This window comes from Haplochromis burtoni, unplaced genomic scaffold, assembly GCF_018398535.1.
Source record: "Haplochromis burtoni strain Fernald_Lab_line unplaced genomic scaffold, NCSU_Asbu1 Contig_3, whole genome shotgun sequence".
Taxonomy (NCBI): Eukaryota; Metazoa; Chordata; class Actinopteri; order Cichliformes; family Cichlidae; genus Haplochromis; species Haplochromis burtoni.
The window spans coordinates 435,058-450,906 of NW_024582364.1; the positions used below are offsets into that span (position 1 = coordinate 435,058).

The 15,849-nt window shown below is 40.5% G+C and overlaps 1 protein-coding gene across 2 annotated transcripts in view; it reads right to left on the reverse strand.

Moving 5' to 3' along the window:
- The window catches only part of gpc5c (glypican 5c), a 103,923-nt gene that overhangs the window by 51,509 nt on the left and 36,565 nt on the right, over positions 1 to 15,849 (reverse strand). The window contains exons 4-6 of one of the 2 annotated variants that reach the window (XM_005912837.3): positions 13,517 to 13,680; positions 12,396 to 12,452; positions 10,560 to 10,676 (exon numbers count right to left, since the gene is read on the reverse strand). In XM_005912837.3, coding sequence (XP_005912899.1) covers positions 10,560 to 10,676; positions 12,396 to 12,452; positions 13,517 to 13,680 — 338 coding nt within the window. The remainder of the gene's footprint in view (positions 1 to 10,559; positions 10,677 to 12,395; positions 12,453 to 13,516; positions 13,681 to 15,849) is intronic. The other variant, XM_005912838.3, reaches the window with a different exon arrangement.

Below are 15,849 nucleotides of genomic sequence, written 5' to 3' on the forward strand. Positions count from 1 at the left end.
TTCTTCACCACTTTTCAGCAAAATTTTCAGTGTTTTCACCTCTTTTCAGCACAAATTCCAGATTCTTCAGCTAATTTCAGCACAAATTTCAGCTTCTTTACCTCTTTTTTTCGAAGAAATTCTGCTAATTCACCTGTTTTCAGCACAAAGTTCCGCTTCTTAACCTCTTTTCAGCAAAACATTCTGCGGATTCACCTCTTTTCAGCACAATTTTCAGCCTCTTCTGCTCTTTTCAGCACAAATTTCAGGTTCCTCATCTCTTTTTTGCTGAACATTCAGCATTTTCACCTCTTTTCAGCACAAATTTCAGCCTCTTCAACTCTATTCTGCACAAATTTCTTTTTCTTCACCTCTTTTCAGCCCAATTTTTTTGTTTCTTCATCTCTTTTCAGAAAAAAATTCAAAAAGTACACATCTTTTCAACAGAATTTTCAGCTTTTTCACCTTTTTTTCCAGTTACTTGAGATCCAGTTTGGCTCAGTGAGATGAGTAGCCTAAAAAATTTCAGCCTCTTCTGTTCTTTCTGTTCTTTTTCTCCTATTTTCAGCACAATTTCAGCTTTTTCACCTGTTTTTAGCATACAGTTCTGTTTCTTCACCTCTTTTAAGCACAATTCAGCTTCTTCAGCACCCTGCATATTTTTTTCTCTCACCATATCTCTCGTTGGGACAAGAACTAGTTTGGTTTGATTAGGTCAAGACACAGAAACTAGTCAAATATATTTTGAATATATAGTTCATGAATTTGTTTTCAGAAGTGTTCTCCTTTACCTTTATTTCATGTATATATTCCTTAATTGGTGTGTGTGCGTGCATGCATTTACATGGCAGCAAGTGTATATGAATGTATGAAAATAGGGCGGGACTTTCCCTTTATTCTGTTGCTCTTCCGTGGAGAGGCCGCATTCCCAGCACCACTCAGGGGGTTCCAGTGAGCGAGCCATGACACCAAACCCACCAGGAATTCTAGGAACGTTTTCCCTGTGGTTTCAGGTTACCACATACACACACTGAACACAGATCACAGGCACACACAACAGCCTCCACAGTAGTGGACTGTACTTTTGTTGTTTGTACAGAGCTGGTTTTGTTAGCTTTCCTTCTCTCCTCCCGTGCCGGTCATTCTTTTTCATTTTAAATTCATATACCTTTGCAGTGGGTTTTGGTAAAAGCTTGGCATAACTCTTAAACTTGTAACTAGACTCAAAGCAGACATCTTGCTCACATTCTCACTTTGATTGTAAAAAACACTCACTGGAAACTGAAACTTGTACTCACATTTACACAAAAACTCTATAGGGAATGTTGCCAATACTCACTGTATGCCCTAAATTTAGGCCTACAGGTAAACATTACCTCATACAGTAGGAAGATATATGTGTACATATATATCAATGTCTTGCCTAGGTCAGGTCTGTATTTTATGTGCAAGGTCTGACGAATCTGTTGGGGAAAATGATAAAAGTGTTTCTATAAATAGTTATGACAGAGGTGCTTAGCTCTGAAAGTCAAATTTGATCACACTGTGTGATGCAGTTGTGTGTTGGATGTATTACAGTACTTAAGCTACCCCTCATGTCTTCAAATAGCTGCAGTGATTTATTGAAACGTGCAAATATAAAATAAAATACACAATACAAGGCGATAACAGAGCTTGTTATTGCAAATGAGCTTGAAAGTCAGTATTTGGTATGACCACTTGTATTCTTCTACACAGCCAGAACTTTCTTAGTAAGCTTCCTTGATATTTCTTGAAGTAGCCTTCAGGAGTTGTTCTTCAGGCTACTTGAAGGATGTTGGCTGCCTTTTGTTCTGACCTCTATCTTTATAGATATCACACTGCTTCAATAAAGTTGAGGTCCTGGCTCTAGAGAGGTTAATCCATGACTGATAGAGTTCCACTCTAACGATGCATGCCTTTACTTCATTAGTGGTGCCTTTGAGATCATCTGTCTGGTGAAAAATGTAGTTGCTGCCATTCTGATGCTTTCCAGATGGTACTGATGGTGGATCAAAATCTGACAGTACTTTTCTGTGTAAAGTATCCCCAAATCATAACAGAACCTCCACCTTGTTTTACGTAAAGTTGTAGGCACTCATTGTTGTACATCTCTTCTGACCTCTTCTGTCCATATTGACAACAATTTAAACCAAAAATTGGTCACTTTGATTCATCACTCCAATTCACTGTTGCCAGTGAATTTCAGCTCAGATCCTTTTCTCCTTATTTTTCCTGCTTTATGAATGGCATTTTGTCAATTACCCTTCCACTGAGACCAATTCTAACGAGTGAGTGGTCCGCAGGTGCGCATTTGCTGTCAAAATAAAAGACGCGCCACAGATAAGAAGTTGCAATGCGCGTTTGCGTACATACGATTTTCTGGAGGAGGACGGACATTTGTTTAGAACTCTTAAAGATGTCGAAGAAGCAAGCTCCTTTAAGCAATTGCTTTGGTGTTCCTCCACCTCCAAAGAAATGTCAGAAGGAGTCCGAACCGCAAAAGAAGTGTATTCTCGGAAAAGTGGCTGCGGGAGGTGAGCTGGCTTCAAACAAATGATGAACGCACAGAGATGTGGTGCAGAATATGCCGTGAAAATCCCACTCTAGTGGACAAAAACAGTGCCTTTTATATGTACACAAACGCACATTGCAACTTCTTATCTGGTGCGCGTCTTTTATTTTGACAGTGAATGCACACCTGCGGACCACTTATGTGCACCCATGACTATAGGTCTTTGTTGGATTTTTAGCCTATTTCTTAAAGACACAACTTTCAGATACTCTAGCTCCTCACCTTCTTGGTGTAAAATTACTATTTCATGCCTGTCACAATGCGTTGTCTTTGGCATTTATTGCTGATTTAACCAGAGAAATATGAATGATGTGTGCAGGGGGGTCATATATAGGCAGAGAACTGGAAGAGGACTGTATGAGGTGTGGTCTCGAACCTGAAATACAGATAAATGATTTCGAATTTAAAATTGATTCTTCGTTAAGTTGCCTGTTATGTGCAGACACAACAATATTGCCCTCCTTGAGTTATTTGTCTCTTTTATGCTTGAATAATTTATAGGTCAGTGTTAAGTGGATTAATAAATGAAGAAAAAAGCATTCATCTGAAAATGCACGGGTAAAAAATAAAAAGACAGAAAAGAAAGAAAAAACACTTCAGAAAGAACGAAGAACTATTGCTCAAGATCACGTTAAAAAATTACAAGAACGCCTGGCTCCTTGGAAGCAAAATATGAGGAAAAAATGAAAGTTGGCTCAAGACTTTTCTACAGTACTGTACGTGTGCTGTCAGCAGTCAACAAAAATTGTGAAATCCATATAGCCACCATCATCATGTGGCCACATAGATATGATATGTCTGCCTGGAGTAGATTTTCTATAACGCTGATTAGTGCAAACTTTACATTGAACATAAGAATATGAGTGTGTAGTTCTGATATAACTGTCTCTTACTGTGGGCTGTATTACTTGAGATAAAGTTTTGTCTTTGTTTTCTCTGCAGTATGTCCCTTTCATAACAACATGTCGTAGTCGCACATGTGTAGCACTGAATGGCAAAACAACTGTTTGGTGTGGTAAAACTCTATAAATATAACTGTGACACATGCTGTGACCTTGGATTTTATTATATTAAAGCAAAAAGTAAGTGAATTCTCATTATAAGTTCTTTAACAATAGATATGCACAGAGTTGTGACACAGTAACATGATTATCATGGAGTGTATGCTAAGTGAGTGAATGTAAATAAGAGCTTCACTGAGTAACTGTAAAGTCGTTCAAGGCACTCCGATACCGTACAATAAAACTTTGTTTCAAATGCATCCCTTTTGGTCCATTTAACTGCATATTGCAGCGGTGTTGACATCATAGAGATTTAAGCTTTCTTTGTCCTTTCTTCACTAGTTCTTTACACTTAAATGTCAAACTGAACAGAATTTCTTGAATGCACAGTACTCTCAAACACACACAGAAGACAGTGACACACTGACCACTATTGGCTGCTAACCAGAGAAACAGTGCAAACTTCAAACAGGCTCATAGAGTGAATTAAGCCACAAAGACAGAGGGTTCTCCTTAAGCTGCTGCTTCCTGCTGCCACTGACCTATATCTTCCTTTCCCCCCTCAACTATCCATGAGTTCATCTGCCATTCCATCCACTGTTTTCTCTTTCATACTTCCTTAACCCTCTCCCCACCACACATCATATCCTCTCCTTCTCATCCTTTCTCTTCTGCTATGAGTTTGATGCCTTGCCAGTGGGCAAGCACTGAGGTTAGTGAGTGCACAGTGTCTACCTCGCCCAGTAGGAATTGCTCCAGTAAAACATGCCAATCTATTGTGGAAATTTAATTATATTAGCTCAACCGAGTGCACTGACTGACTCTAAGGGAGAAGTTGCATCTCCTCTATAAAAACAATCAGAATAAGACTGAAAGAAGTTGGAAAGAAACTTTATAAATATACAGTGTGCTCAAGGCACACCATAAAACCAAAACTTGAAGAGACTGAAACTCATAAACACTTTTCATGCAGGAACCACATTGGCAAATAGCTGTATATGCCAACAGAATTACATCTGCTGACATCTAAACTTGTCCCCATTTTTAGAAAATCCATGAATCCAAACTCAGAATCCAAGCATTTCTTCAGAGAGTATAAATACCTCACAAATACTGAAATATGATCACTGTTGTTTTCTCTTTCTCTCGAGTGTGCACACATATACACACCCACACCACAAAGACGCAGGCCCAAAGAGAAAAGAGTCAAAGCAATGCAGCGTGGGTCATACTAAGGTCCCAGGAAGTAGACCAGGGTTATGGGAAAGGAAGGGGCTGCTGAATAAGAGCTTAGGAAGTAGAATAGGGGAATTGAGGTAGTAAAAAGGGAAGCTGTTGCACACAATGGCAAAGGGTTAAAGGGTAGGTGTAGAGGCAGAAAATGTAAACATATGTAGGCAATTTCCAAAATGCTCCACTTTTTCTCTGCAAACAAATCATGACTCTCACAATTCCACCATGTCTGCTTTATCATATTATTGCAACTTTACATTTTAAATACAACAAACTTCTATCGTTCTGCTTGTCATCAAAACACGGGTCTTGAGGCACATATGTGAAGCACACAGATTGCACACAAAGCGGGGAATGTCTTCCCTCTGCATATGGTCATTAATTTATAGTTCCCTCTTTCATTATCCAATTCGCTCGCATTTTTTGGAACTGAACTCCCCTAACCCGAGAGACAGACACAGAGAAGGCTATAACTGGATGGGACCAGAAGGCGTGAAGAAAAACGAGTGAGAGCATAAGGGGTGAACGTTTTGCCCAGCGCAGCGCTCTCTCTGTTACTCTCTGCAATAACAGAATGGATTCCAGATGTCAAAATGATAAACAAATGGATTGTCATAACCTTATAAAAATGCAAGGCATTCAGAAAGACTCACACTGCTGTATTGTACGTGGACCATCTCTTGAGCTACTCCCAATACAGTGGAATCGTTTGTATTGGGTCATATAATATAGGTGATAGAATTATCTATTCTTAAAAAACTTTTATAATAATTAGAATAATACACTAAAAAGCACCTACACCTCTCTCTGCAGAATTCCATAGCAATGAGGATGCACTTATAGTATAAATATGAATAAGTTAGGTATACATGAATATTGCATTTAAAAAAACCCAATGGGGGTTTGTGGGATTTACTGTTACTGTTGCAATGATTATTGCTCCTCATAAAGGCCAATGCAGAGAGAGTGGGCTATGCAATAAACACAATGATTTCTGACTGCAGGAAACGTGGTAGTGTGATTGTTAGCACTGTTGCCTCACAGGAAGAGAGTTTAAGGTTTGTACCCGCTGGCGACTGGGGTTTTTCCTGTGTGGTATTTGTATGTTTTTGCTGTACCTGCGTGGGTTCTCTCTAAAGTCCAAAGACATGCCTGTTAGGTTAGCTAACTATAGATGTGAACTCTTATCCTTGAATTGTGAGACAGATGATTTGCTGTGGCGACCCCTAAAGGGAGCAGCTGAGTCTGAATTATTGTTTCTCTGTGTTAGACTTGTGATAGACTGGGAATTTTCCAGGAAGTACCCCACTTCTTACCGTATGACAACTGGAATAGGCTTCAGCACACCTGCAACCCTAAGTTGGATAAGGGATCATGTTAGCATTGCTGTCATGCTAACATGTTTAGCATGTTTAGATGCCATGGTAACATGTGTAGCATGGTAGCATCCTCCTTAACATGAGGACGCTAGGATCCATGAAGGGACAGCTAGTATGAAACAGTTTGTTTTTCTCACAGAAGTATTGTATGCAAGTATCTCCATCTCTTTTCTGAAACAGTCTAATTACCAGCTGGAGCTGTTTTTTTCAGACATGTGTGCCTTTCAGCCTCCTTCAGATTAAAGAAGCCACGCTGTTCGGCAGGGGTTGCCATAATAAATAACAGACAGACCAAAAATCGCTTGGAAGAGTTCAACACTAGGTGGCTAAGATTTGTGTCAGGTTAACTTCTTAAAATATTTGTAGAAGCATACTCACAGAGCAAATGATTCCCTTATGTTTTGAAATATATCCAGTTTATGTGTCAAATATAGTAAACCCCCCAACTACAATTAGATAAGTGAAGAAAATTAATAAAGCATCGTGTGAAAACATGCACACAGTATCTCTAAGCATACCTGTAATTATGTAATTAAAGTGAGTTATTTCACTTTGTAATAACACCACCATAGCTATCGAGTGAGTGGCTAACCTAAAAAAATAGTAAATAAAAAAAGAAAAGTGTGATCATTTTGATTGAGCTTATTTTCCCGGAAAAGTTGAAGCAAAGTATTCGCACCTGTGTCGGTGTAAATATTCTGAGATTTTGAACATTTGCCAAAACACAGTTTTAGTTGTTAAGTACAACTGCTTGCCCCCCGCTTGCCACTCTGTTATCTGTTGCTGAATAAAGAGAGGAAGGGAATTTCAATCCCAAATGCCTTTGATGTATTTTGAAGTATTATAGCTTGCAAGTGTGTCTGTATGTGTGTGTGAGTTTCCACATTTAGATGTGTGTCTCGTTGCCTGAGCACATTATGATTGTGTCTGAATGAATGACTCCCCTGCAGTTGACTAGCATATGGATCCCATGTGGACTGATATGTGAGAGTGTCTGCATCTGTGTCCTGTCCACTGGGAAAACCCGCTGAGCCCCGAGTGGCTTTGTGTCCACCATACAGGAAAGAAGACTACAAACACAACAGCACATGTCCATAAAGGATAATACTTTTTTTCATCTTCTTGTATTTTTAAAACAAATCGTTTCTCTTCTTTGTTTCTCATTGTCTTCATTTCTCTCTACTTCATTGCCATTTTCATACAACTTTCCCAGGCATGGTCAGTAGTGGCAGTAAGTAATGGCAGTGATGTCCAAGCCTTTCCCATGCAGCTTCATAGGAGGGTCTTTGTTCACCCTCCGGGCTTTGGGGGTCCCCACAGCAGGGCTGTGCCCCTCTCCACTGACTTCACAATGGATCTTTATGCTGCCAAGGCTTCCCTTGCCGTGATGACTACACCATGCTTCCCTCATCAGGGGCACTCCAAGGCACAGGGGGCACCACGGCACCAAAATGGCAACCCTTTTCATGCCCTGTCCTGCCCTCCTTTCACTGTAATACATGCCAACTGCGTCAGATACAGTGAAAGAGGCTAGCTGAATAGCCACTGGCCAAGCTGAACAGTTTATGAGTTGTGCCAAATGTCTCAGTAGGGTACTGTTTTCTTATTCAAACCAAGAACACTTGACACCATAAGGAAAGACCTGGCACCCACCAGGGAGTGTGTGACAACAAACTATTATAACCCATTACCGTTGCTGAAAAATCTATAGTCTTCATAGTAGTAGTAGTAAAATGACACGCACACACTGTCAGTAAATACAAACAAGGATCACAACCACATTAGTTAGACTCTCTTGTACAGGGAGTGCAGAATTATTAGGCAAGTTGTATTTTTGAGGAATAATTTTATTATTGAACAACAACCATGTTCTCAATGAACCCAAAAAACTCATTAATATCAAAGCTGAATGTTTTTGGAAGTAGTTTTTAGTTTGTTTTTAGTTTTAGCTATTTTAGGGGGATATCTGTGTGTGCAGGTGACTATTACTGTGCATAATTATTAGGCAACTTAACAAAAAACAAATATATACCCATTTCAATTATTTATTTTTACCAGTGAAACCAATATAACATCTCCACATTCACAAATATACATTTCTGACATTCAAAAACAAAACAAAAACAAATCAGCGACCAATATAGCCACCTTTCTTTGCAAGGACACTCAAAAGCCTGCCATCCATGGATTCTGTCAGTGTTTTGATCTGTTCACCATCAACATTGCGTGCAGCAGCAACCACAGCCTCCCAGACACTGTTCAGAGAGGTGTACTGTTTTCCCTCCTTGTAAATCTCACATTTGATGATGGACCACAGGTTCTCAATGGGGTTCAGATCAGGTGAACAAGGAGGCCATGTCATTAGTTTTTCTTCTTTTATACCCTTTCTTGCCAGCCACGCTGTGGAGTACTTGGACGCGTGTGATGGAGCATTGTCCTGCATGAAAATCATGTTTTTCTTGAAGGATGCAGACTTCTTCCTGTACCACTGCTTGAAGAAGGTGTCTTCCAGAAACTGGCAGTAGGACTGGGAGTTGAGCTTGACTCCATCCTCAACCCGAAAAGGCCCCACAAGCTCATCTTTGATGATACCAGCCCAAACCAGTACTCCACCTCCACCTTGCTGGCGTCTGAGTCGGACTGGAGCTCTCTGCCCTTTACCAATCCAGCCACGGGCCCATCAAGACTCACTCTCATTTCATCAGTCCATAAAACCTTAGAAAAACCAGTCTTGAGATATTTCTTGGCCCAGTCTTGACGTTTCAGCTTGTGTGTCTTGTTCAGTGGTGGTCGTCTTTCAGCCTTTCTTACCTTGGCCATGTCTCTGAGTATTGCACACCTTGTGCTTTTGGGCACTCCAGTGATGTTGCAGCTCTGAAATATGGCCAAACTGGTGGCAAGTGGCATCTTGGCAGCTGCACGCTTGACTTTTCTCAGTTCATGGGCAGTTATTTTGCGCCTTGGTTTTTCCACACGCTTCTTGCGACCCTGTTGACTATTTTGAATGAAACGCTTGATTGTTCGATGATCACGCTTCAGAAGCTTTGCAATTTTGAGACTGCTGCATCCCTCTGCAAGATATCTCACTATTTTTGACTTTTCTGAGCCTGTCAAGTCCTTCTTTTGACCCATTTTGCCAAAGGAAAGGACGTTGCCTAATAATTATGCACACCTGATATAGGGTGTTGATGTCATTAGACCACACCCCTTCTCATTACAGAGATGCACATCACCTAATATGCTTAATTGGTAGTAGGCTTTCGAGCCTATACAGCTTGGAGTAAGACAACATGCATGAAGAGGAAGATGTGGACAAAATGCTCATTTGCCTAATAATTCTGCACTCCCTGTATAGGAGTTGAATTATGGATGGCGTGCACAGTTTTTGCTTTCTCGTGTATATCTGATCACAAGCATGTGGCACACACTTTGGCTTCTTAGAGAAGAGAAGAGAAGAGAAGAAGAGATCCAAATAAAAACAAATAAGATTTGAAAGTACAGCTAACTTCAATGAAGAGTTTTATCAAAATACTTCTATCCAACGAGGATAATAAAAAGGTTCTTCTTAGAATGTGAGTCATCTATTCCTGCACAAGATGTTATTCCATGTACTCGTGTCCATGTTCCATGTACTAGAAAATAATGCATACCTCAATCTGGGCCAAAAGATCTGATAAGCACTCATGGGGGAAGCCTTCATTTGGTCCTCTGTTTTTCACTGTCAAAGCTAATACTCCCATAACAGAGCACTAAGTTGAAATGCCAAGGGGGGCCAGTTTAAGGCCACCACAGTGGAAGCAGCACATAATCTTGTCATAATTGTGGACCAAGCTTTCACAGCTTTTAAGAATCAGATCCAGCAGGGGGAATCATTTACAGACTCGCATTGGCTCAGTTATCTGTATCATTTGTCTGTTCTTCTTATGCTGATGGAGTAATGCATAACCACACACAGTACTTAACCATAAACAGGAAAAGGGTTTTAGGGCCACACCTATAAATCAGCACAAAATAAATATCTCTTAAACTATTGGAAAGAGAGAAAGGCATAGTTAACAACTCATAAAATGACTCCAGCACAAAGGAAAGGAGCGCCTTCCAACCATTTGTGCTGCCTGCATTTATTCAGTGCAGAGACTGATTTAATGACTTACTTATTTCCACAGTGATTAGCGAGAGCCAGCCACGCTGACTCATAACATTATTCCACACAAGCGCACAAACTTAAACACAGAGGTCACTTTCTGTCAAATCTCAGGCAAGGTATTACATCTCTGTTTGAAATAACACCAACAAGCCTGCATCCATGCAATACTGCAATGTCGTTTTGCAAAAAAGAAAGCTCTTATCTCTAACGCAACACATTTCTCTTACCTTTTCACCACTCCATCTCTGCTCCAGCAAGTGGACTCATCATTCGCCACTTCGCATAGAAGCTCTGGTAACATGCCAAAGAAGGACTTATAGCGATGTAGGGTATTCAAAAAATACCTGGGGAAAAAACCACAAGTATAATTTTTATACAGACTTATATCTTCCTCTTCACAATCGGTACACTTAAAATTGAAAGTTTAAAATTGAGAATTGCACCGTGCAATTGTACCATTAGTGGTCACATTTTCGGGGCAGCTGGTGGTGAGGCACTGTGTTTCCGTACAATGACACTAATAACCAGTGTTGGGTAGTAACGGAACACATGTACCACCGTTACGTACTTAAAATACAAAATATGAGTAACTGTATTCCGTTACAGTTACCGTTTAAAAAGGTGGTATTCAGAATACAGTTACTTTGCTGAAATAAAGGGATTACACGGTGGTCTTCTCCTGTTTCATATGTTAGGCTTTGCCATCTCTGTTTTTGGTAATTCCACGCCGGTGGAAACCCAAACAAAACACGCATTAAGAGGCTCAAATGCCTGTGTCTCAATCTCGCCTCTCATAATGACGTGAAGAATTTATTTTTTAAAAATGATTTAATATGAAGGCTATAGGCAGAGTGTTACAGGCATAGCCCTAAAGAATGTAGCCTCATGGGCAGTGTAGTCCGTGCTGCAGAGAGAATGGACTGCCATAACCGTTATGTGTCTGTGAGCGTGAGGGAGGGAGAAAAAGTGGAAAAGTACGAGCTGTCAACGAGCAGAAACGGGAGCTGGAAGCATGTAAATATAATAACAACCACTGTAGCCAAAAGGAGTGCCTGACGAGCCCAGTTTTAAGTAATCTATTAAGACTCGACTGTACGCTGTGTTCGTGTTTTCCCCCGAAACAATAAGTTTCGCTGGAGCAGCCTTTCAACGCCTCTCTCTGTCTCTCACTAGCAAAGTTGACCCAGACAACAAAGTAAAGCTAGTTTTCGGCTACGAGCCCGACACAGAACCGACGCATTAGCCAGAGGTCACTTTTCTATGGTTCGGAGCCGCGGACCTGTTTTATATACGCGCCGAATACTTTTCTATACGAGATGACTGCAAAAAGTGCAGCCTTACCTAATGTCCACCTACTGTTACTCATTTTATATTAAGATTTAAAAATCTAGTTGGTATTATGGCGAGTAACCTTCTGTAATAGTAATAAATCACACAGCAATAGTACATTCATGTAGTTGTGAAAAAACATGATAATATATTAAGTAATCCAAAGTATTCAGAATACGTTACTCTCATTGAGTAACGTAACGGAATATGTTACAAAATATATTTTGGGTCATGTATTCTGTAATCTGTAGTGGAATACATTTTAAAAGTAACCTTCCCAACACTGCTAATAACAAGCATGAAAGCATGACCTGCACCCATGTGATGATACTGATGGTGGCAGGAAATGAATGGCTTTGAATGTGACCACTTCACTGCATCAGCACATTTTTCTCAATGATGCTGTGTGGTAATTTCTTAGCTTCCCAGAAATGCTAACAGATGCTATCAATATAGACACTGTCATCATGAACAAAACAATGGCATGATATTTTGATCGGACACACATTGCCGCCACCCGTGAGAAAGAGGCTTAAAAACACATGGGGTCATATAGGGTAATGTGTTGAGTCCATTGATAAAACTGCTGTTTGTAAGACATGCAATATGCACCCATCTCCCAAAACACAAAGTTAATCACCTGTTAGCAGTATCTGAACAATCTATACTAGCACAATACTGTACCACCTTCCATTTCTAAAAGAAAAAAGTGTGTCTCTTGGGTTCATGCTTACCTAGAGAGGATTTCCAGATTTTGTTTATTTTTCTTGAAATGTTTCGGAGGGAATGAACTGGGAATGATGGGAGTTGGAGTCCCGGTGAGATTGTTGCAAGCAAGGAGGATGCAGGGAGGTGAAATGGGGATTGAGGGAAAGAAAAAAAGGGAAAAAAAAGGGTGACATGACAGGAAACACGGGGAAGAGGGAGAAAAGACAGTCATTTGACCCTGGAAGAGAGTGATTAATCATGCACATGCAGACACTGAGTATACTACATATAAATCGAAACCTATTTTTCCCCACACCACATCAAAATTGAGACAGTAAATGGAATGAATTTGTCAAGTCAGTAAACAAATGCATGCAAACATATGCACATGTGCAAAGATTTAAATATATAATAAATATAAATGTTGTTTTACTCTATCATGTTTCATATTTTTCAGCTGTACACGAGTCTCCCTTTACTGCACTTGGTGCTGCCGTGCCTCTGATGTGGTCAGCACTCACATGTGCGCTGGTCAGTGTTGGCAGCAAGCAGTGAGCTGGATTGTGTTGCCATGAATGGTGGTGCTAGTGCCAGGCCAGACCTGTCAGCTAGGCTGGCATCACTGCAGTGATTCATGGTAGACAACACTGCAAGAGGGTGTCTGTGTGTGTGTTTTTGTGAGTGCTGCTATGTAATCGAGGCCGGCTAGTGTGCAGAGTTGGTGGTATGGCTGTCTGGGTAAACAGGAAATTGTTGGTCCGTCAACATTAATCTTACCCACACTTCACCTCACTACCAGCTGCTGTGGGCACAGGATGGTTGCCTCAGACTGGGCCAGGTGGAGGGCATGGACTGTGCAAACCCCTTTCAAAAAAGCTGGACCAGGCACTACATTTACAGTGTGTGGTTGTGAATTGTATCCAACTAGCCATTTGAAGAAAGCAAAAAGTGACAGCTGTGAATAGACACTGGCCAACCCCTTAGGTCGTGTCATATAGGCCTAGTCATTTTTTATTTAAGTGGAGTTTACATTCCATCTAGTAGTGTAGCTAAGTAACAAGAAAAAACATTGACTGTAAAAAATGAAGAGCCAGTAGTAAAGTTTGGAATCTAACTAAAGGATTGAATGTTTGTAGCTTTGCCTTACCTTTTTAAGTGACCTAACTGCCCCTGCAACTCCTCTAATGAAGGATGGGAGGAAGGGGAAGGTGGAAAAGGAGAAGATAAGGTCAGTGTCGAGGCTTTGACCTCAGGTCTAGTAGGATGCATGTGTGTGGCTTCCCCTGTAGACAGGTCACACACCTTGTCCACCTGTGGGCAGGACAGATAAACACCTGTTAAGAAAGAAATCTCATAAAACTATGGGAGGAACAGCAGTGAAGCTTCGAAACCACCCACTGACACCTATACAACTCTGAGAACTTACTTGCATTTAAGGTAATACCTTTCATCGCACTCATACAATCACCGCTTTAAATGAAGGACAGCTATATTAAAGTGAATGATAACAGAGGGAAGAAAGGTGAAAAGAACTATGGAACAGCCAAGTTCAGAGTAATGGAGAGCATGGGAAAGGAGTGGCCATGAAGTGAGGGATGCGATGAAAGAAACAGTTTGATGAGTGAGTTACTGCCAGGAGGTCTGACAGTAAATGCCGACTATTCCACTACTTCATGGAGGTGAATGCATGTGTGCAGACTTGGAAACATTGGCAAGTATTCCCAGCGGGCTATTAAAGCCAGCGGCAGAGAGGAGGAGACAGCAGGGTCATGAATAAAGGGGCGTGTGCCGCAAAAACGAGAGATAAAATCAATGACATCTCATTGGCTTAAAAGCCTCTAGGCAGTGTTATTAAGTGAGCCTCAATTAGCCAGAGAGACCAACTGTAATGGCTGGTGCAAGCTGAACTAAACAATTCCTTACAGTGATCAGTGCGTATATTGCTTTGACTAGAAAGATGAGTCACTCTACCGTGTAAGGACATCCAAAAAGGACTACGTAATATTTAGCCTTACAGTAAGAAACAGCGGAAGAGAGTCAGTGACCACCTCATTCTTGGTAAACAAGGTAATTTGAATTTACAGTAAAGAAGATTTAGACTTTAGAATCTTAGAGAAACAAATCCATCCTGGCGACATGTGTGTTTAAATTTTTGCTTGAAGGGGTGTGTCCACATGCTGGGAAGAGTTTGGATTAGTTTTGAAGCAGCTGAAATATGTTAACAGTAACAAAATGTGTCTCGCAGTTGCACTAAAAATATCCTTTTCCCTCCACAGTGAGGCAGATGTGTCAGCTCATGTGCTGTTTAAATGAAAGCTTTCACATACCAACCATGCAATAGGCCCATCAGCAGCAGAGGACTCAACAATGACATCCCAATAAGTATCTGATTTTTTTTTTTTTTCACTAAAAACCTTCTACTTTATCCATAGTTTATTTCTTTACTGCATTCTTGTGTCAAATCCTCTTTTAAGGCATACGCTGGGCACGCGGAAGGTGGTTTTACTGCATTAACCTTAACTCCCTTTGGACCCATAAAACACGCTCACATGTGGTGGACGGCCTCAACCACACAAGAGAATGGCCGCACATATGCATGCAAACACGACACACACATGCACTACATTGCGGCGGTGAGAAAAGATAGACCATAGCAACTGTTTTGACCATGTAGCCTGTCAGCACTCTGAGCTAAATGCTGTTTGCATGCGCAGCAATGCTTCTGTGGACAGTCATTGTTCATCTCGTGTGCACACGCTCACAGTGTGTTTAGAAATGTATTAGAACACAGATTTGAACATTTCAAAATAAAGCCTGACAAATGAGATTATTTGATTGCTCTGACCAAAAACACAGTTAATTCTAGGAATTACTACTGTTATAAATGTCATGACAGTTACTTGGCCAATGCAACAGCTCCTGCTGAATTAAACAATGTGCCTCTTTCTCATTTAGCAAAATAAATACAGAAATGAATAAAGGAATAATAATCTATAAATCCAATTCCAGAGATTCATTACAACATAAAATCTTATGACATCATGTCCAGACTGTAGAGTTTGGGAGGTCTACTGCACTGTGCATATGGAAGTGTGTGTGTGTCTGTGTCTGTGTGCGAAACTGGGGAAGCTGGCAAGCCTTTGGAACAGCCATGTAAGCAAATGGTGGAGCAGAATAGTCTGTAAAAAAGTTACAGGTTTTGCTTAAGAAAATAATGTAGTTATGATGCATTAGTTGGATGTTTAATGCTCATTTTTATTATTTGAATTTTTTGTTAGGTTAATGCAACCTTGTTATGACTGGCTAGGAAGAAAACTATTCTGGGTAAAAATAATAATAATACAGGGGAAAAAACCACTACATACCATGAAGGAGTCGCCATAACAGAAATAATAAGCACAAAGTGAGTGATAAAAAAGAGACAAAAGGGGCCTTTCTGACTGCTCAGGACCTCAGCAAATACACTGCATATATATATGT